This window comes from Drosophila mauritiana, chromosome 2R (genome assembly GCF_004382145.1).
Source record: "Drosophila mauritiana strain mau12 chromosome 2R, ASM438214v1, whole genome shotgun sequence".
In the NCBI taxonomy this organism is placed as follows: domain Eukaryota; kingdom Metazoa; phylum Arthropoda; class Insecta; order Diptera; family Drosophilidae; genus Drosophila; species Drosophila mauritiana.
Window position 1 is genome coordinate 9,789,960 of NC_046668.1, and position 19,884 is coordinate 9,809,843.

General features: G+C 45.7%; 13 protein-coding genes across 13 annotated transcripts; 5 read left to right on the forward strand and 8 right to left on the reverse strand.

Moving 5' to 3' along the window:
- Nucleotides 1-283: 283 nt before the first annotated feature.
- On the reverse strand, nucleotides 284-1,174 carry LOC117136470 (trypsin eta). Its single transcript, XM_033297402.1, has one exon. The coding sequence runs from the start codon at nucleotides 1,166-1,168 to the stop codon at nucleotides 380-382; it is 789 nt and encodes a 262-aa protein (XP_033153293.1). The 5' UTR covers nucleotides 1,169-1,174; the 3' UTR covers nucleotides 284-379.
- A 511-nt stretch (nucleotides 1,175-1,685) lies between these two features.
- LOC117136506 (trypsin theta) lies at nucleotides 1,686-2,504 on the reverse strand. The gene has a single exon (XM_033297450.1). The coding sequence runs from the start codon at nucleotides 2,502-2,504 to the stop codon at nucleotides 1,716-1,718; it is 789 nt and encodes a 262-aa protein (XP_033153341.1). The 3' UTR covers nucleotides 1,686-1,715.
- A 1,509-nt stretch (nucleotides 2,505-4,013) lies between these two features.
- Nucleotides 4,014-4,858, reverse strand: LOC117137862 (trypsin alpha). Its single transcript, XM_033299577.1, has one exon. The coding sequence runs from the start codon at nucleotides 4,845-4,847 to the stop codon at nucleotides 4,077-4,079; it is 771 nt and encodes a 256-aa protein (XP_033155468.1). The 5' UTR covers nucleotides 4,848-4,858; the 3' UTR covers nucleotides 4,014-4,076.
- A 132-nt stretch (nucleotides 4,859-4,990) lies between these two features.
- On the reverse strand, nucleotides 4,991-5,811 carry LOC117136255 (trypsin epsilon). The gene has a single exon (XM_033297062.1). It carries the CDS (start codon nucleotides 5,800-5,802, stop codon nucleotides 5,032-5,034), a length of 771 nt encoding a protein of 256 aa, XP_033152953.1. The 5' UTR covers nucleotides 5,803-5,811; the 3' UTR covers nucleotides 4,991-5,031.
- A 284-nt stretch (nucleotides 5,812-6,095) lies between these two features.
- Nucleotides 6,096-6,895, forward strand: LOC117137467 (trypsin beta). The gene has a single exon (XM_033298914.1). The coding sequence runs from the start codon at nucleotides 6,099-6,101 to the stop codon at nucleotides 6,858-6,860; it is 762 nt and encodes a 253-aa protein (XP_033154805.1). The 5' UTR covers nucleotides 6,096-6,098; the 3' UTR covers nucleotides 6,861-6,895.
- Nucleotides 6,896-8,128: 1,233 nt separating this feature from the next.
- Nucleotides 8,129-8,911, reverse strand: LOC117137468 (trypsin delta). Its single transcript, XM_033298915.1, has one exon. It carries the CDS (start codon nucleotides 8,909-8,911, stop codon nucleotides 8,150-8,152), a length of 762 nt encoding a protein of 253 aa, XP_033154806.1. The 3' UTR covers nucleotides 8,129-8,149.
- Nucleotides 8,912-10,141: 1,230 nt separating this feature from the next.
- On the forward strand, nucleotides 10,142-10,925 carry LOC117137469 (trypsin delta). The gene has a single exon (XM_033298916.1). It carries the CDS (start codon nucleotides 10,142-10,144, stop codon nucleotides 10,901-10,903), a length of 762 nt encoding a protein of 253 aa, XP_033154807.1. The 3' UTR covers nucleotides 10,904-10,925.
- An 11-nt stretch (nucleotides 10,926-10,936) lies between these two features.
- LOC117137470 (coiled-coil domain-containing protein 103) lies at nucleotides 10,937-11,342 on the reverse strand. Its single transcript, XM_033298917.1, has 2 exons — nucleotides 11,136-11,342; nucleotides 10,937-11,074 (listed from the first exon to the last, which is right to left on the reverse strand). Exons 1-2 carry the CDS (start codon nucleotides 11,279-11,281, stop codon nucleotides 10,975-10,977), a joined length of 246 nt encoding a protein of 81 aa, XP_033154808.1. The 5' UTR covers nucleotides 11,282-11,342; the 3' UTR covers nucleotides 10,937-10,974.
- Nucleotides 11,343-11,493: 151 nt separating this feature from the next.
- On the forward strand, nucleotides 11,494-12,348 carry LOC117135708 (trypsin iota). The gene has a single exon (XM_033296126.1). The coding sequence runs from the start codon at nucleotides 11,552-11,554 to the stop codon at nucleotides 12,308-12,310; it is 759 nt and encodes a 252-aa protein (XP_033152017.1). The 5' UTR covers nucleotides 11,494-11,551; the 3' UTR covers nucleotides 12,311-12,348.
- A 400-nt stretch (nucleotides 12,349-12,748) lies between these two features.
- Nucleotides 12,749-14,008, reverse strand: LOC117135712 (death-associated protein 1). Its single transcript, XM_033296131.1, has 4 exons — nucleotides 13,900-14,008; nucleotides 13,770-13,833; nucleotides 13,143-13,231; nucleotides 12,749-13,081 (listed from the first exon to the last, which is right to left on the reverse strand). Exons 2-4 carry the CDS (start codon nucleotides 13,813-13,815, stop codon nucleotides 12,926-12,928), a joined length of 291 nt encoding a protein of 96 aa, XP_033152022.1. The 5' UTR covers nucleotides 13,816-13,833; nucleotides 13,900-14,008; the 3' UTR covers nucleotides 12,749-12,925.
- A 240-nt stretch (nucleotides 14,009-14,248) lies between these two features.
- Nucleotides 14,249-14,983, reverse strand: LOC117135709 (mediator of RNA polymerase II transcription subunit 29). The gene has a single exon (XM_033296127.1). The coding sequence runs from the start codon at nucleotides 14,894-14,896 to the stop codon at nucleotides 14,330-14,332; it is 567 nt and encodes a 188-aa protein (XP_033152018.1). The 5' UTR covers nucleotides 14,897-14,983; the 3' UTR covers nucleotides 14,249-14,329.
- Nucleotides 14,984-15,492: 509 nt separating this feature from the next.
- LOC117135710 (probable N-acetyltransferase san) lies at nucleotides 15,493-16,681 on the forward strand. The gene is made up of 3 exons (XM_033296129.1): nucleotides 15,493-15,631; nucleotides 15,747-16,070; nucleotides 16,310-16,681. Exons 1-3 carry the CDS (start codon nucleotides 15,624-15,626, stop codon nucleotides 16,530-16,532), a joined length of 555 nt encoding a protein of 184 aa, XP_033152020.1. The 5' UTR covers nucleotides 15,493-15,623; the 3' UTR covers nucleotides 16,533-16,681.
- Nucleotides 16,682-16,694: 13 nt separating this feature from the next.
- On the forward strand, nucleotides 16,695-18,533 carry LOC117135707 (putative gustatory receptor 47b). The gene is made up of 3 exons (XM_033296125.1): nucleotides 16,695-17,636; nucleotides 17,700-17,861; nucleotides 17,923-18,533. The coding sequence occupies exons 1-3, from the start codon at nucleotides 16,695-16,697 to the stop codon at nucleotides 18,061-18,063; spliced, it is 1,245 nt and encodes a 414-aa protein (XP_033152016.1). The 3' UTR covers nucleotides 18,064-18,533.
- The last annotated feature ends 1,351 nt before the right edge of the window (nucleotides 18,534-19,884 follow it).

The window sequence follows — 19,884 nt, forward strand, 5'->3', positions numbered from 1 at the left end:
GATTTATAGGCTACCATAACACTGGGTAACATAATTGGGATTGATTTAAACCGTTTAACATTTAATTTATGTAACTAACAATAGTTGTAAATTAATTTCTTTTATTCAAGGATATGGCTGCAATTATTTTTTTGAATTTCTTTGACTGAAACATATAATATTTCTGTTAAAATCTAAACGTAAACAATGATTCGTTTAAAAACTGAACTGTGGACTTAATGGTCAGTATTTCCAATAAAGAGTTTATTACCGAACTTATATAAGCTTTTCGATAACTGCAGTTTTTTAATCGGGTTGTCTGAACTATAAAGACGTTTTGCGTTTGTAGTACGTTCTTTTATTTGGCATTATATATAATCGGCTAGGTACATCCCCTTGGTTATACATAAGATACTCGCTGTTTGGCTATCCAGTCCTTAAAGTAAGCGACATTTGCGTAAACGCCGGGATAATTTGGACGTGCGCATCCTTCTCCCCAGGAAACAATGCCGGCCAGCTTGTTAGCAACAACCAGAGGTCCTCCGGAATCTCCCTGGCAGGCATCCTTTCCGCCCTCCGATAGTCCGGCGCAGAGCATGCCCTCGCTGATCGGTCGCCAGTAGTAGGCTTCCTGGCACTTTTCGGAGTCGACAATCGGTACCTTAACCTGCTGCAGTTGATCGGAGGACAAGCCATTCTCCTTGGTGTAACCCCATCCACTGATTGTTGCCTGAACTCCATTGGCTGGTTGCTCCGAGGCGATTTCAATGGCTTCCATTGTGCTAAAGCTAGCCAAGGGCAGAGGAGGATCCACAACCACCAGGGCAATGTCGTTATCCATAGTGGAAGAGTTGTACAACTCGTGGGGAAGCAATTTGGAAACTCGCACCACCACGCCATTCATACCACCACGACTGTCGTCTCCAGCCACCACCAGGAAATTCTCCGCCTCGCGGTTGTAGACACAATGTGCTGCGGTTGCTATTGTCACCTCGTCCAGAATGCATCCACCGCAGGTTTGGGCGTAGGAGCTACTCGAGGAACTGCGCCTGCGCAGCTGCACCACATATTTGGTATAGTAACTGGATGTATCTCCACCACCAACTATCCGGCCATCTGGTTGCGGCGACACTGCATCGATTCCCAGAAGAAACAGCAGCGCAACAATGCGTAATGTGACTTTGTTCATTTTGTTGTTCGAAGAGTGACTAAATCGAATCTTTTACTTTGCTCGAAATCAACGAAAAGCTTTGGCTCATATCGCAAATTGGTCAATAAACTGCTTTTATTTTAACACCGATAAGATGGCCATCCGAGAGCGGTAGCTGTTCTCTTGAACCATAGCTGACTAATATTAAGCCAATCAATTAGCCTTAGTCCAAGCGTATCAGGGTGATCAAATATTTAATAGCTACTTGAAGCAATTAAAAGCTTCGATTGGTTAAATAAAATGTATATCAAATACCTTTCCTCTTTTTGGAGCAATTTAAAAGAAATTAGCAAATGATCATGGCTCGTTAATATATATTTACAATTTAGTCAATACTAATTTTTACACATACATTGGCTAAAAGGCTTAAAAAAAGCAAAAACCAAATTTGCCATAAATCATAAATGTATCATCCATATGAAACATTTAAACAATTAGATTGGCTTGGAAGCTTTTTGATTTCTAGTCGCTATATAATCCCCGAAAGTATGCCCTCTAGTATGCCAGTCTAGTTTATTAGTTAGATCTACAAAGTTTCGGTTGCATTCAGGATCCACTTTCGCAAAGTGGGCACATCGGAGTAAACACCGGGCAGTAGGTTGGAAGCACAGGCATATCCCCAGGACACGATTCCCACCAGAGTGTTACCGAGCGCCAGAGGACCACCGGAATCTCCTTGGCAGGCGTCCTTCTTCTTCTCATAGGCACACACCATGCTGTCGTAGATGATCTCGCCGTACTTGTACTCATCCGAAGCGCACGTCTTCCAGTCCACAATGCTGACGAACACCTCCTGGAGCGTCTTGGGCAGGGTCATGCACCAGAAGTAGCACTTGGAGCCCCAGCCCGTGACCACAGCGGTGGTGCCAGTGGGTGGCGTTTCCGTGGCCAGTTCGATGTAACGAATGTCTTCGGTTTCCTTCACCTTCTCGTCCAGCTTCAGTATGCCCACGTCGTTCTCCATGGTCTTAGAGTTATAGTCCTCATTGTAGGCCAACGCCCGCACAGCGACCACTATTCCACCCTCATTGTAGAGCGTGGAACCGAGGCGCACGAACACCTTGGAGATCTTCCTTCCCACCAGACAGTGGGCCGCAGTGACCACAGTGTCTTCGTTGATCAAACTACCACCACAGAAGTGGGAGCCACTCTTGGTCTGCAGGGAGACCTGGTAGGGATGCGCTCCGATTGTTGTATCCTCGCCGCCCACAATTCGACCTTCGCGCTCAAAGGGATCACCATTGGAGACCCCGACTGTGCCGGCACAGGCGGAACCCACAGCCAGGCAAACTAAAAGAACCACTAATCCGTGCATTCTGGAAAAACACTGACCAATCAGCGAACCATGGCAGACATTTATAACTTTCCATCAGGCGCGTATAGGCTGATGAAGTGGGTGAAATGTTAACCATGGAGTGGCCAGCTGACAGTATCGGTCGATCTTTTGATCCATGGAATTAGCATACCGTGCTCTAGAAGGCAGTAGACTTGTTTCTTATCAATCGGACTTGCTATCAATCAGCACCAGTCAAAACTCGGAAGTCGGCACTTCAACGGGTTTTATTAGATATAGATAGATAGATAGCTTGTCCTCATATTTTGACCTTGTCATTCTAGGTGATTAGAGGAGCATTTAACAAGACACACCTTTATAATATTCCAGTTTAAAAAATAAGCGATGACCCAAATAAAACATTTATGGCTTTTAACGATTATTGTCCAAGAACTATGTGCATAAATACGTTTTGTGTATTTTACTAGGATTTTTACTACTACTACGATTTATTTGATTTCATACCATATGTTCTGACATACTTTCTTAACGCATAATTAAATATTAGATATGGATTTGTGTTGATTGTCACTTGACTTTGGTGTTCTTGGATATGTGAGTCTTAGGCAAGACACTCCTTCACCTAATTGAGGTTTACTGGAAATTTCACATGCAAAGATATAACTTTTACCACATTTCCGAAATGGAAAAGGTGATTCCTATGACACGTAATTCCCAATAAGTAGGTTAAGTCATAGCAGAGACAATTTTAATGGGTCATTAAAAGCACAAATTAGCACAAACGTCACCAATGCTACGTCGAGTTGGAAATACCCGTTAAAATAAGGGGTGGCTATACGAACGACCCTCTGCCAATCAAAATTTCTACTTAAAAATGGCAAAATTCAACTTTATTATGGAATTGATAATGGAACTTTTTATAAACACCATTATCGGCTACAAATACGGCAAATTGTTTATTCATTTGCAATTGTTGTTGCAATTAATTCACAAATATAAGAAAAAGAAGACAATCCAATTCTACCATCTATGCACACTGCCCAGTATTTCACCAGTCACGGTTCACCAAAGCGTTCAACTTCAAGTGTCCAAATCTGCGCAATCTTATCTATTCCTTTTTTTCCGGCTAATCAATCTTGCCACAGCTGTCCAGACCATCACTCAACTTATCAATGGAAGATATATTGGAACCTTAGCCACGCGATGCACTCGAAGTTGATTAGATTGGTCCTGGACAAATGTTTACCCTTAGCCACTTGAGCCCATTGAAATCGGTCGGAGAAATCACAGAAGGTGCGTCGAATTATCGTACTTCATGTGAATACCCGTGAACCCTACAAAAGATAAGACCTGTGACGTGGGCAACCTTGAGAAGTGTTTCCCTATTTCAATGTATGGTATGTGTAATACACTTAACTTCCGCTAGCTTTTTCTTTAGGCTTAACCACTAACTTAAACTAGAACTTAAGACAAAAGCGCGATGAAGATTTTGTAAACCCAAAAAAGTACCCACACCAAATACAAATCATCTATGTTCTGAATGGGAAATATTTATTGAAGGATTTCGACACATCCAACCTACAGGCTATCCGCTTAGATGCTGTTAGCAGTGCTCACCACCCAGGTGCGGAGGACAGAAACATCGGCGTAGACACCGGGGTAGTTGGCGTAAGCGCATCCGTATCCCCAGGAGACAACACCGACGAGAACTCCGCCGGAGACCAGTGGGCCACCGGAGTCACCCTGACAGGCATCCTTGCCGCTGGCAGCAGCGCAGATCATGGTGCTGCGGATCTGGCTACCGTATCCGTAGGTGGAGGAAGCACACTTGCTTTGGCTAACGATGTTCACGTTCACGTACTGCAGCTGGGAGGGGATGGAGCTGGATCCGGACGACTGGGTACCCCAACCGGAAACGGCGGCAGAGGCTCCGTTAGCTGGGTTGTAGGTGGCCAGGCTAATAGCCTTGATGTTCGAGCTGAAGCTCAGGGAAGAGCTCAGACGGATGACAGCGATGTCGTTGACCATGGTGTTAGCGTTGTATCCCTCGTGGTTGCGGAAGGCGGCTACCTTGGAGGTGACGCCGCCAGAGCTCCAGTAGGTGGAGCCAGCACGAACCTGCAGGACGGAAGCGGACACGGACTGCAGGCAGTGAGCGGCGGTCACAATGATGTTGGCAGAGTAGATGGATCCACCGCAGGAGTGGCTTCCACTGCGCTGCAGGGAGATCTGCCAGGGGAAGCTGCTGATGATGGTAGCAGAGCCGCCGACAATGCGGCCGTCCAACTGGGGCAGGAGTCCCTCAGGGACGGTGCCTCCCAGGGCGCAGACCACGGCGGACAAGAGGATCACGATCTTCAACATGATGGGCGTTGCTAGCAAAAGCTGCCTTACATGCCGCCCGTCCAACCTTATATACAGCCCGCGTTACAGTTCTTATCTAGCCGCAAGTTCGAGGGCTTTACACCTGCGACGCAATTGGGCCCAAATAGAGAAACAGATATCAATGCTGATTCAATTGCGATTTATTTCAAGTGTTTGTCCGTCTTTACACCTCCTCGGCGGTCCTCTCGATCCACTCGTGGAAGTGGGCGACGTCGGCGTAGACACCGGGGTACCTCACATCACCGCATCCATAGCCCCAGGACACAACACCGACAAGGCGGTCTCCGGAGACAAGTGGGCCACCGGAGTCACCCTGGCAGGCATCCTTGTGTGGAGCGTAGGCGCAGAGCATGGTGTCCTTGATCTTCTTTCCGTATCCGAACTCATCGGAGCGGCAACGCGACACATCGATGATCTCCAGGTTAACGGCCAACAGATGATCGGGAATGGTGCTGCCACCGGACTCGGTGGTGCCCCAGCCGGAAACCACGGCGGTGGCGCCCTCACGAGGGTTGGAGTCGGCAATACGGATCTCGCGGATGCTGGAGCGGAAGCTCAGATCGGACTCGATGCGAATAATAGCAATGTCGTTGACCATGGTGCGGGAGTTGTAGCCCTCGTGGTTGCGGAAGGAGCGAACGGAGTGGACACTGCCGCCGGAGCGCCAGTAGGTGCTGCCCACACGGATCTTCAGGTCCTTGGCCTCAATCGACTGCAGGCAGTGAGCGGCGGTGATCACAATGTCGTGGGAGTAGATGGATCCACCGCAGAAGTGGGATCCATATCGCTGCAAGGACACCTGGTAGGGATGGGCGTCGATGCTGGTCTCATAACCACCGACGATACGACCATCCAACTGGGGCAGCAGGCCATCGGGGATGGTGCCAGCCAAGGCGCAGGCCAAAACGGAAAGGAGTACCGCGAATTTCAACATTTTAATCGGTTGTATAGTGATTCGCGTATCACAACCCCTTTTATACAGTCCCCGCAGCAAATATCTCCACTTGATTGACAGCTGCAACTTCAGCATAATTGTTGCGTCATTTTCACCATCGATATAGACGGGGTGATATTTAGAAATAATCAGCTTATCACACGATGACCACTCCACGTCGTTATCCACTTTAGCCACGAGGAATCTCACTTGCCCATTGATTAAACGCCTCCCGAGATAGTGACCCACTATAAAAGCACACTTTTCGGTTCGAAGAGTATTCATTCAATCGCATCATGCTGAAGTTCCTGATCCTGTTGTCGGCTGTAGCCTGCGCCCTGGGAGGCACCATCCCTGAGGGTCTCCTGCCCCAGTTGGATGGCCGCATTGTCGGCGGTACTGCTACCACCATCAGCAGCTTCCCCTGGCAGATCTCCCTGCAGCGTAATGGAGGCCACTCCTGCGGTGGATCCATCTACTCCGCCAGGGTGATCGTGACCGCCGCTCACTGCCTGCAGTCCGTGTCCGCCTCCTCCCTGCAGATCCGCGCCGGATCCAGCTACTGGAGCTCCGGTGGCGTCGTCGCCAAGGTTTCCTCTTTCAAGAACCACGAGGGTTACAACGCCAACACCATGGTCAACGACATCGCTGTGCTCCATCTGAGCTCCTCCCTGAGCTTCAGCTCCACCATCAAGTCCATCTCTCTGGCTAGCTCCAACCCCGCCAACGGCGCTGCTGCTTCCGTCTCCGGATGGGGTACCGAGTCCTCTGGCTCCAGCTCCATTCCCGCCCAGCTGCGTTACGTCAACGTGAACATCGTCAGCCAGAGCCGCTGCGCTTCTTCCTCCTTTAGCTACGGAAGCCAGATCAAGAGCTCCATGATCTGCGCTTCTGCCAGCGGCAAGGACTCGTGCCAGGGTGACTCCGGTGGCCCACTGGTCTCCGGCGGAGTGCTCGTCGGTGTTGTCTCCTGGGGATACGGATGTGCTGCCAGTAACTACCCCGGTGTCTATGCCAGCGTGGCTGATCTCCGCGGATGGGTGATCAGCAATGCCTAAGCATTTTGCGAAATAAATCATATATGAACAGTTTATGACGGTCTTCAGTTTTTTTTTAAAGATGGTCTTGGTTAAAAAGGGTTCACATTTCTAGATGTTAACGAGTGTTCGATTGCAATGTCTATAAGAAATAATGAGTTACACAAGCAGTAAAGGGATTGCTTCCAGGACTATGGATTGATTGATTAATTGATTGAACTATCCCCATACAATTCTAGAATGCCACAAGGATTATGAGCTTGATAGAAACGGCTAGGCATTATTAAGAAGCAAACTTGCGCAATATAGCCGTAAATAAAATATGAATTTTTAACTGCAACTTTCAAGATCTATTAGTTTTCGAAATCTGTACGTTAAAGGGATAGGAAAATCTAGATTATGATAAAGAATGTGCGTATTTTAAAGGTTCGATACGCATCATTTTACATAAGTCTTACTTTTCAGTTATAGATTCGTTACCATTTTATTTTTATGCCCGTTACTCGTAGAGTAAAAGGGTACAATAGATTCGTAACAAGGAAGCGTTTCCGACCATATAAAGTACATATATTCTTGATCAGGATCAATAGCCAGCCCTATCCGTGTGTCGAGATCTCAGGAACTATAAAAGCTAAATGCTTGAGATTAAGCATACAGATTCAAGAGACATAGACCCATGCCCACTAACCGCTCAAAACTGCCACGCCCACACTTTTGAAAAAGGTTTCGATTTTTTTCACATTTTTATTAGTCTTGTAAATTTCTATCGATTTGCCAAAAATGTTTTTGCCACGCCCATAAACCACGCAATACTTTTTACTGGGAAGTTTCTATCGATATGCCTGAAAAATTATGATAGTTCGTTCACCCTAACACTAGCTGAGTAAAGAGTATCTGATAGTCGGCGAACTCGAACATGGCATTGTCTCTTGTTTAAGAGTAAGTTCGGCTAGACTAACTTAAACTGCGTGCCTAAAGATTTTGAAGATTACAGGTCAAAGGAGTTGATCGAGGTACCGGTACGAAATCTTTGCAGAGATTCTTGAAAACAGGTCCCTCAACAAATTACCTTTCATTGTTTAAAACTATTTAAACATTTATTAACCTTAGGTGCCGAAATATTGTGCCCTCTTCATAGAAATCTTTTTGTTTGGTCTTTTTCAGGAGGTGAGAATACATTTCTTAGGAGGTTTCCATTCTTTAGCCCACTTGCTGAATAAGACACATTACTGTTGCATCAGTAATAGGTCACAACCACAATGAAAGCCAAAACAAGTATGATCCAAATTCAAATTTATTTCGCGAAGTTCTTAGGCATTGCTAGTAACCCAGGAGCGGAGGTCAGCCACGCTGGCGTAGACACCGGGGTAGTTGGCGTAAGCGCATCCGTATCCCCAGGAGACAACACCGACGAGGACTCCGCCGGAGACCAGTGGGCCACCGGAGTCACCCTGGCAGGCATCCTTGCCGCTGGCAGCAGCGCAGATCATGGAGCTGCGAATCTCGCTACCGTATCCGTAGGTATTGGAAGCACACTCGCTCCTGCCGACGATGTTCACGTTCACGAACTGCAGCTGGGAGGGGATGGAGCTGGATCCGTAGGACTGAGTGCCCCATCCGGAGACGGAGGCAGCAGCGCCGTTGGCGGGGTTGGAGCTAGCCAGAGAGATGGACTTGATGGTGGAGCTGAAGGTCAGGGCGCCGTTGATCTTAATGATGGCAATGTCGTTGACCATGGTGTTGGCGTTGTAGCCCTCGTGGTTCTTGAAGGAGGACACAGCGAAAACGGAACCGCCGGAGCTCCAGTAGGTGGATCCAGCACGGATCTGCAGGACGGAAGCGGACACGGACTGCAGGCAGTGAGCGGCGGTCACAATGACGGTGCTGGAGTAGACGGATCCACCGCAGGAGTGGCTTCCACTGCGCTGCAGGGATACCTGCCAGGGGAAGCTGCTGATGGTGGTAGCAGAGCCACCGACAATGCGGCCATCCAACTGGGGCAGGAGTCCCTCGGGGACGGTGCCTCCCAGGGCGCAGGCTACTGCAGACAACAAGATCACGAACTTCAGCATGGTGAGAATCCAATGAGTTGACTCTAAACTGGACACCCCTTTTATACAGGGACCCTATCTCTTTGTGGGCTCTTATCAGAAATTTCAATTATTTTTAACACTTGCGTGTCAGGGAAATCCAAAATATTTTTGAAATGTGTGACCGACAAATAGATTTCGCGAACAAGAAGTGTTTTTCTATACGTGAACAATGTCCAGATTTATGCCTAACTATTTTTTTTTGCAATGAGTTGGTCATTTAAATTGCTTGAAAAAGATAGTTAAATAAAGATACCGGGTTTTAAAAGAATTCCAAACAATAAATAAACTATTTATATAAACTATAAACTATGTTTTAAATGTACAAAAAGCAATATTTTTAAGCATATTTTAGCTTATTCAACTTAGTTTTTAAAAGAATTGACTAATAACCAGCATTACCAGAAAAAAAAATGTCATTACAATTATCGCAAGGGCGATTAAATTGTTCTTAAAATTAATTCTTTTATATATATAAATTTAACTATGTACAAAAAACAAATGTTAAAGATTGCAGCTTTAATGCAAAATGAGAAAGTATAGTTAGCGCCGCTAGGTGGAGCACATGTGTTATTTTGAAAACAGCAGAGTAAGGGGTATCTGGTAGTTGAGGCATTATACTATAGCTTTCGTAGTCTACTCAAAGTAAAGCATTTTAATTATTTCAAAATTTGTCATTAGATTTATAGAAATTAGATGACCGTATTATAGAAAGAAACAAACATTAAGGTATCTTTAGTACGAATCTACATAGAGTATATATTAGTTAGTTAGTTAGAGTATATATTAGGTTTTTATTATACTTTATATAAAGTATTATAAGTTTTAACATTAATGGATTAGAACAAAATTATGTTGAATGACAACCATCCACTTTTGAAAAATTCCACAATATTTTCGTACAAAATTAATCCCCAATTTAAATAATGTTTAAATATGTAAATTGAATATAATAAAAAGAACGCAAATAATTCAGAAAGGTATTATAAAAGTAGTTACAGTTTCCTTGCATTTTTATTTTCTTTTGTGATAAAGATCCGCTCGACCTCAGAATTATGGAATATCATTTGGACACTTCAACGGTATTATTTGGGTTTTCCTGACACGCAGGTGATAAAAATAATTGAAAGTTCTGATTATAGTGCCAAGAACAGATTGGAAGCTCGTATAAAAGGGGTGTCCAGTTTAGAGTCAACTCATTGGATTCTCACCATGCTGAAGTTCGTGATCTTGTTGTCTGCAGTAGCCTGCGCCCTGGGAGGCACCGTCCCCGAGGGACTCCTGCCCCAGTTGGATGGCCGCATTGTCGGTGGCTCTGCTACCACCATCAGCAGCTTCCCCTGGCAGGTATCCCTGCAGCGCAGTGGAAGCCACTCCTGCGGTGGATCCGTCTACTCCAGCACCGTCATTGTGACCGCCGCTCACTGCCTGCAGTCCGTGTCCGCTTCCGTCCTGCAGATCCGTGCTGGATCCACCTACTGGAGCTCCGGCGGTTCCGTTTTCGCTGTGTCCTCCTTCAAGAACCACGAGGGCTACAACGCCAACACCATGGTCAACGACATTGCCATCATTAAGATCAACGGCGCCCTGACCTTCAGCTCCACCATCAAGTCCATCTCTCTGGCTAGCTCCAACCCCGCCAACGGCGCTGCTGCCTCCGTCTCCGGATGGGGCACTCAGTCCTACGGATCCAGCTCCATCCCCTCCCAGCTGCAGTTCGTGAACGTGAACATCGTCGGCAGGAGCGAGTGTGCTTCCAATACCTACGGATACGGTAGCGAGATTCGCAGCTCCATGATCTGCGCTGCTGCCAGCGGCAAGGATGCCTGCCAGGGTGACTCCGGTGGCCCACTGGTCTCCGGCGGAGTCCTCGTCGGTGTTGTCTCCTGGGGATACGGATGCGCTTACGCCAACTACCCCGGTGTCTACGCCAGCGTGGCTGACCTCCGCTCCTGGGTTACTAGCAATGCCTAAGAACTTCGCGAAATAAAACGAATATTCTGACTATAAGCTTGATCTTTTAATTTTATTGCGCAATTAACAAATTAATCCCGGGCCGCCGAGTTCCATAGTCGGTTTTTGGTCTTAAAATTGGCCTTGTCGCCCTTGGTCACTGGACGAAGATGGGCCGCATCTACTATGTTCCTAATGGCATTTGGCTTATATGCATTTTCCAAGTTTATAAATGTTTATATGGATTGCTTACTTGAATTCTTCGTAGCTCTGGGTGTTATAAACAGCCCTAAGTTTGGCATCGTTGCGCAGTTCATAGAGTTCTCCATTACGGATGCACTGCAAGCAGCTCTCCCGCAGACGGATAATCTCCTCCGCGGTTATCTTCCAATTATCCATGTCGGTATTGTCTCGCAAAAGTCCTTTGTTCGATACTCACAACTTCAAAATAAATTTGTTTGGCAATAGTTGCCTGGGCAACGTGTTTTCATATGGAACTAGAGAACCGGGTAAGGAGCAGTGCTGACCAAGCCCAATCGAGGGTATCAGTAATACATACTAACGATAAGCCATCAATTAGCCGAAGATTAACTTTTACAGCCCTAGTAAAAAGCCCGCCATGAAGGGGTTTCGTGGACAAATACGAGCAGTTTGCACCTGGCTTTCGGAATGGCTGTTTACGGAATAGTGGCTACGGTGCTGGCCCTTTTGCTGCTCGGCGATGCGTCAGATGCAGAGACTACTGGACGAATTATTGGCGGAAACGACCAGTTGATTCGTAACGCCCCCTGGCAGGTGTCTATTCAGATCAGTGCGCGCCACGAGTGCGGCGGAGTCATCTATAGCAAGGAGATCATCATCACGGCCGGACACTGTCTGCATGAGCGATCCGTGACGCTGATGAAGGTGCGTGTGGGTGCACAGAATCACAACTACGGCGGCACATTGGTTCCTGTGGCGGCCTACAGAGTCCACGAGCAGTTTGATTCCCGCTTCCTGCACTACGACATTGCCGTGCTTCGTCTGTCCACTCCACTGACCTTTGGCCTCTCAACCAGAGCCATCAATTTGGCCAGTAAGAGTCCAACGGGTGGAACGACAGTCACTGTCACGGGTTGGGGCCACACTGATAATGGAGCCCTCGCCGATAGCTTGCAGAAAGCCCAGCTGCAGATCATCGAACGCGGGAAGTGTGCCTCGCTAAATTATGGCTATGGTGCGGATTTTGTGGGCGAGGAAACAATTTGCGCTGCCAGCACTTATGCAGATGCCTGTACAGGCGACTCCGGAGGTCCTTTGGTGGCCAGTAGCCAGTTGGTGGGCATTGTATCCTGGGGTTACCGGTGTGCGGACGACAACTACCCCGGTGTCTATGCCGATGTGGCCATTCTGCGTCCTTGGATAGTCAAGGCGGCCAATGCCATATGAACAGATTTTGAATAATAAAGACCATGATCAAAAAGTTTAAGAATACAGCTCCATCATTTCTATTCGCCCCCCAGGTGGAATCGAACCACTTCGACGCAAATCGACTACGGATTTGAAGTCCGCACCCCGGACCACCGAAGCTCAGTGGGGCATTTAGCATGCTAGAGTTTCCCTACTTATATGCACGTGGTGCTGAAAAAGCACTTGGGAATTTTAAGAGTACGTGTAGAGCAGATTCCAGTAGATCTGAGGGCAATAAAGATAATATCGGAATTCACGAATCTCATATATAGTGTTATATGTCTTCTTTGGTCAATGTTTTATCGTATGCATGGTCACCAGGAACGAATTGAGTTGTCTTAGGTAAAAATTTAAACTATACGCATTCAAAACGAAAATCTTGAAATCTATAAAAGGGATAAAGTTTATTACAAAATATTAACTCAGAAAATCAGCATTTTTAATTTATGGAATGCAGTGGCAAATGCATATATGAAACATAGAGTAAATATCGCATTCACAGGCGATTTAAATACCGTTGAGAGGACTCGTAGAATTTCAACAAAAGATCAAAGAGATTGGATAATGATAATAGTTATTCGGCCGGAGTCCGCATCACTTGCGTGGCTGCTGGATGTGGATCTGGGGCTTCTGCTGCACTGCAGCCGGTGGCTTGGGCGAGTGGGCCACCTGGGCGGAGGCGGGCGTAAAGTCCGTGTTGCCCTTGACGGGGGCACCGCTCACAGAGCCGGAGTTCACAGCAATGGGTTGCTTTGGATTGGAGAATAAGTTAGTTTCAATTGAATACCACATACTTATGTCAGTAACTCACTGTCAGTCCAGTGCAATCCTCTGCATCCTTGGGCGCGCGTTCCGCCGTCGGCGCTTTGTGCTGCACAATTCGCATGCCACCAGCCTTCACTATAATTTGAAAAGATATATATACATAAATATATATTTAATTTTATATTGATTAAAGCCATGTTTACGTAAAGCGGGTATCAAAAAGTTTGTAAGCCATACCACTCGTCCAATGTTATTCGAAATTTAAAGTTTTAAGTCTTAGAAATTTACACTGTACGAAGATGATTAAGACAATGGCATTTTTATAAACGTTAAATATAAAATATAAGGCGTTAAAAGCAACTTGGAAAAGTAATAAGTCCCTTTTTGGTTAACGGTATTATTTAAATTGCATCTGACGTCAGCATAAAGTACAAATACAAACATACATTCCTTGAAAGCTATGCGTTTGCTTGCGTGTGTTCGCTTGTTTGTTTACTTATCAGCTTTGGCCGAAACAGGTTAAGATACTGATAAGGGCGCAGATATTCTGGCAATTGATTGGATTGGGTGCAGTAGTGATTGCCAGCAAGGCAATTTGTTCTTATAAGATTCAATTGCTGCCAAAAAACGAAAACTCGTCTGCACCCACACACACCAATGCAAGTGCACTTACATGCAGGTGGGTGTCCGGCCACAAGATTTGGTTGTTCATCTGCCATTTTCTCTGGTTTAGTATGCTGAGGGTCGGATAAGGTGAATAAATTAACGGCTTGTGCACAGTTAACAACAAAATGAAACCTTACCGCTCTTCTGGTTGTAAATAAATGCGCGGCACCGCTGTGTTTTGCTTTTGCGTTCTAATTGTGACACGTCTGACTGTTGTCTATCGAATTTTTAGCCTTTTCTCACTGGATGCGCAGTTACCCATCGACTGCTGCAACGCGTTCTCACTGCGAACATTTTCACTAATGGTGGTACACGAAATACAACTAGAATTTATTTTATTACTCGATGTTTTTGTGTAACATGTTTTCTATATGCAAACTAATAACCACATGAAATATTTATTTTATTATTTTCCCTTTTACTCTTCCGCCTGTAAAAACGTTGAGTATGGTAACACTATTTCGACACCCCAAACAAAGATCATTGTTATCTTATATCTAAGAATATTTATTTACTTAACCTAAGTGCATGCTTGGGAAATAATAAAACCTAATGCTACTACAACTATCAATCAGCCTGCGAAATGTTCTGCGCGGCGCTAATTAAAGTGTCGTGTATATCCTTGGCGGACTGTATGTGAACGCGGACCGTGTTCAAGTAAGTGGGATACGAAATGGGGCCGGCGTTGTCCGGCATAAAGGTCTCCATGCGCATTGGCGTCACCGGACCGGGGAGATAGTGATTGGAGGAGTTCTGCTGCTGAAGGCACTGCATCGCCGTCTTCAAGTGGATCTCGATCTGGTCGCAGCAGGCGTAAAAGTCTTCCAAGTGCTTGTCGAATCGCGGAACATGGTGGGCACCCGTGTCCCTCTTCAAGTTGTCCGCGAGATTGTTTTGCTGCAGCGTGAAGGCACTCGACCGGATGGTGAGGAACATGGACTCCCGCAGTGGTCCCAGCAAACTCTTCACCCTGGAAATGTTGTCCAATTTTTCGGCCTGCTGCTGCTGCTGCAGTGGCTGTGGCGGCTGCTGCTGCTGATGCTGCACCGGGCCTGGGGGTCCTGATGGCGAGGATTGCATTACCTGCATCATTTGTGGCCCAGACATGGGCATCATGTTCATGTTTGGATTCATTTGGCACTCGAAATCGATGGATATTGGGGGTGGAAAATATTAAACAGCCGCGAACTATTTTCTTTTTCTGAAGAACAACCCGTTAGGAGATTTCTCACATTTGCGTTCGCGTACCCATGACCAATATATATATATATCGTATAGAATATAACTATAACTAAAGTCGCTAAAGAATTTAAAATTTCTACTGTAAAGTTAAAAAATTCATGAAAAAAACTAATTTAGAAACAAGGACTATCCAATATTTCGGATTTGTACATACATAAAAAATTTAGCTATAGTATTACTTACTACGAAGAAGTTTAAGCAACACTCTGTTTTGAAATTCAAAGTATGCCATTATTGAAAATGTTCATACTCTAACTGTCAAACAAGTGACAGCTAATGTCAACCGACCGGAAAAAACAGTGTATGCATATGCCAAAAAAAAAAGACGGGTAATGTTTCATTTAGCATCGACTTTTTTTATTTCTGTGTTAATTAATTTATTTTTGTTTGCTTATTTCTTAAAATATAGTGAGCAAAGAAGATTAGTTTGCTTAGATATGAAAATCAAATTAATCCTGCAATAAAATAGCTATTCTAGCCGGCGTCAATAACCGATAACGATAACTTGCGACCAGCAACCCGGACAATCAGAAACAGCTGAGGCGCTTGAAACACATTTTTCTATTACAATTTTTGGCGCAAGGCGCGATACTAAAGTAACTGGAATAGCACAGACAACATGACTTGGTGAGTGGGTATTTTTGACGGCCAATTGGAGGATTGTGACTGCAGGAGATGCCCTGGAATCATAACCTAAAAGTGCCGCTTGCTAACCTATCTTCCTACCCTTTCCCGCCTGCAGGAGCAGCATCGAACTGGGCGACGTGACGCCCCACAACATTAAGCAGCTAAAGAAGCTCAACACCGTGGTTTTCCCGGTCTCCTACAATGACAAGTTTTACGTGGATGTCCTGGAGGCCGGCGAACTGGCCAAATTGGCCTACTACAACGACATTGTGGTCGGCGCCGTCTGCTGTCGCATCGACAACACCGAGAACCAGCGGCGCCTGTATATCATGACCCTGGGATGCCTCTTCCCGTACCGGCGGCTGGGCATCGGCACAGTCATGTTCGAGCACATTATGAACTTCGCGGAGAAGGACGGAAACTTCGACAGCATTTTTCTGTAAGAAAACTTATCACTAAGATTCGGGTGTTTTCGAATCCCCTGGGGAGCAATGTAGTAGATTTTTAATGTAACCCATTACAGTTTAAGTGGGAGAGTTTAATTCCGGCCTATCTGGCTTACATAGTATCCATTTATATGATATATATATTTTTGGCTTAGAAGTTGCTACACCCGAGAAATAGGTTTATTTCCAAAATTCTTTAGAGAATGTTTATTAATCCTGGTTATAATTTTAGGCATGTGCAAATCAACAACAACGGAGCCATCGAGTTCTACAAGAAGTTTGGTTTCGAGATTGTTGACACCAAGGAGCAATACTATAAGCGCATCGAACCGGCGGACGCTCATGTACTGCAAAAGACTCTGCGACGCACTGCACCCAACTCAAACAGTACCGCCACCAGCACCACCGCGAACTCAAATTCCCGTAGTAAAGCACGCCAGTTCACATTTGTTTAAAGATGAATTTCAATATGTATAACAAACAGACATGTAGAGACGGCCAAAACGATGTATTCAATTAGTCCGATCATATCTATGTGTAATCAATAATAATTACCCCTGCGCGGGAATAAATAGCTCTATGCGGCTTGGCCAGTCGAAACTAACATTACTTGGACAATGCAGCGCGACGATGGCTTTGTGTACTGTTACGGAAACTTGTACAGCCTCCTGCTCTACTGGGGATTGGTCACAATCCGGGTGAGAAGTCCTGATCGTGGAGGAGCGGTCTCAAACAGGTGGACTGTGTGCTACGCCCTGTTCGCGCGCTTCTTTATGGTCATCTGCTTTATGGCTAGCGTGATGACTAAGTTGAGGGATCCCGAGATGTCCGCTGCCATGTTTGGACACCTCAGCCCGTTGGTCAAGGCGATATTCACCTGGGAGTGCCTCAGCTGCTCGATCACCTACATTGAGTACTGCCTTTCGCTGGACTCGCAGAGAAACAGACACTTGAAACTCCTGGCTAGGATGCAAGAGTTCGATCAGTCCGTTTTGGTGGTGTTCCCTCATGTTCAGTGGAACTATAGACGCGCTCGCTTGAAGTATTGGTATGGCACTCTGATTGTCGGCTTTTGCTTTCTCTCCTTTTCCGTCTCACTGATCTTCGATACGACGCGTTGCACATGCGGCATACCGTCCACCATGCTGATGGCCTTCACCTACACCTTGCTGACCAGTTCCGTAGGATTGCTGGGTTTTGTGCACATAGCTATTATGGACTTCATAAGGGTTCGTCTGCGTCTGGTGCAGCAGTTGCTTCAACAATTTTACCAAGCGGATGACAGTTCAGAGGTGCACGAAAGGATTGCTTATCTTTTCGAAATGTCCAAGCGCTGTTCGTTCCTCCTGGCGGAGTTAAATGGAGTTTTTGGATTCGCCGCAGCTGCTGGTATCTTTTACGATTTCACTATCATGACCTGCTTCGTGTACGTCATCTGCCAAAAGCTGCTGGAGAGAGAGCCCTGGGATCCCGAGTACGCCTTCATGTTGCTGCACGTGGCCATACACACCTACAAAGTGGTCATCACTAGCACCTATGGGTATTTACTTCTGCGGGAGGTGGGTGACCTTATTTTCGTACGCAGATACGTGCATTCCGTATCTATATCTGGTTTTCTCTAGAAGCGCAACTGTATGCATTTGTTGAGCCAGTACTCTCGATACTTCTCCGGACAGGATGTGGCTCGCCGGCAAACGGAGGACTTTCAGCATTGGCGCATGCACAATCGGCAGGCGGCAATGGTGGGCAGCACAACTTTGCTCAGTGTTTCTACCATCTACCTGGTGGGTGACACCCTGACCCGCGGACAAGCCTGCTTTTCTAATCTTTTACTTATCCTAACAGGTGTACAACGGTATGGCCAACTATGTGATTATCCTGGTGCAGCTGCTCTTTCAACAACAGCAAATCAAGGATCACCAGTTGACATCGGGCAAAGATGTGGACATTGTGGGGCCAATGGGACCCATTACTCACTTGGATTAAAACAGTTGCTATTGCATTGAAAACGATTTGCTTCTGTTTATTATCCATTAATACTATTCAATAAAACAATTTGGCTTATTACTTCTTTAAAGTTTAGTTGATTGCTTCCTTTGGTACTGCTTGCCAGCCGAATCCTTCGAAGAGGATCTTGATCACCGGCTCAAAGTCGAATGGTAGCCTCTTATCCTGCGGCCATGGGACTTTAAAAGGATGCACAGTATGCAATGATTAAGAAATCGATTTGTTATCTCATCCTATTACCAATATCGAAGCATTTAAAATCAAATGGGAGGTCAGTAATTCATTAGCCATGTCTATACTAAGTACAAAGTCCGGGACAGCAACAACATCGCAATCCTTCGCTTTGCCGAATAAACCGGCGGCCATGTATTTCAAATATTTTTTAAATGTGGAGCCCAATTAGGTGTTATTTTTAACTAGCTAGTGGGCTAGTGGGAATATATAAAACATGAAACCTGGGAATATAATAGTTAATAAAACATAAAAAGTAAGTAAAGCCATACAAGCTTATAAATGCCATTTTCTTAGATACATATACGCATTATTTCAACTATGAACTAATTTATTAAGATCTTGGAACCTAATTTACTAACTTTAGAACAATGTAATAAAACATTAATGCTGAGTACTTCGTACAAATTAGGATGGTATCTTTAGCTAAATTTCACTAAAAGGCCAATATTCAAGATATTCTTTAGAACATTTGTTATTCTGGGATTTGTAAACGATTTTTAACATGGTTGTAACATATAAGGATACGCATACCCCTTTACGTTTAATTGTTGATAACGATCCTTTGACAAATGCATATATCAATATATCAATATATATGAGTTGATTTCACAGCGACTTATGCTGGTACAATCTTCTGAATTCTATTGATGTCTTCAGAAAACTTTAATTTGGGGCTTAATCAATGTTGCAGATATGCCAATTGGCTGGGTCAGCACAAAATACAAAATAGTTCCTGGGGGTCAATCAGGTGGGTGTAGAATTAAGTAAATATGTATTGGTTGCAGATTGCATCAAAACTCCGTTAGGCGGTGTTCATATAAAAATCGCCTACATTAGGTATACGCACACCAATGGACTGAGTATATACATATGTACACTTCAAGTGTTTGCATATATAGCTGTATGTACATACATACGTATGTATGTGTGTAGTATATAATGGCGGCCGCATGTATATGTATGTTATACATATGTGCACACGCAAAGCGTTCGCCTACTCCGCAGCCCGGACATCGTTTATCGATTTGCGAAAGGCAACAACACACAGCGACGGCAGCTACTACAAAAACAATCAACAGCAGCTACAACAGCACAGCTTTACCAGCGGCGGTAGGCCGCTCTCCCCCGCTCGCCATCCCCCCGCTCCGACCAGCCAGCTAGCTGGCATAGACCATAGCCCATGGCCCGTAGCCCGCCCCCTTCCAGGCAACAACACCACAGACCCCCACAACACCCCACCCACTCTCTTTTTGCGGCACGGCTACACACAGCAGCGCATACACACACACACACACTGAGAAGGAACGGCCCACACACACTCATACATACACACACGTACAGACTGGCAGCCAGGCCTTCGACGTCGAACGCCACAACGCCCAGCGACCCACTACCCGCCCGCCTCTCCACACCCTCCCTCTTTCCACTTCCCTCGCCCCCCACCATTCCACTAAATGCTGCTGCTGCTGCTGCCACTGATGCCTTTGTTGTTGTTGTTGTTGTTGCTTTCCCTGCTGTTTGGGGGCTGGCTGTTGGTGATGATGATGATGGTGATGTTGATGATGA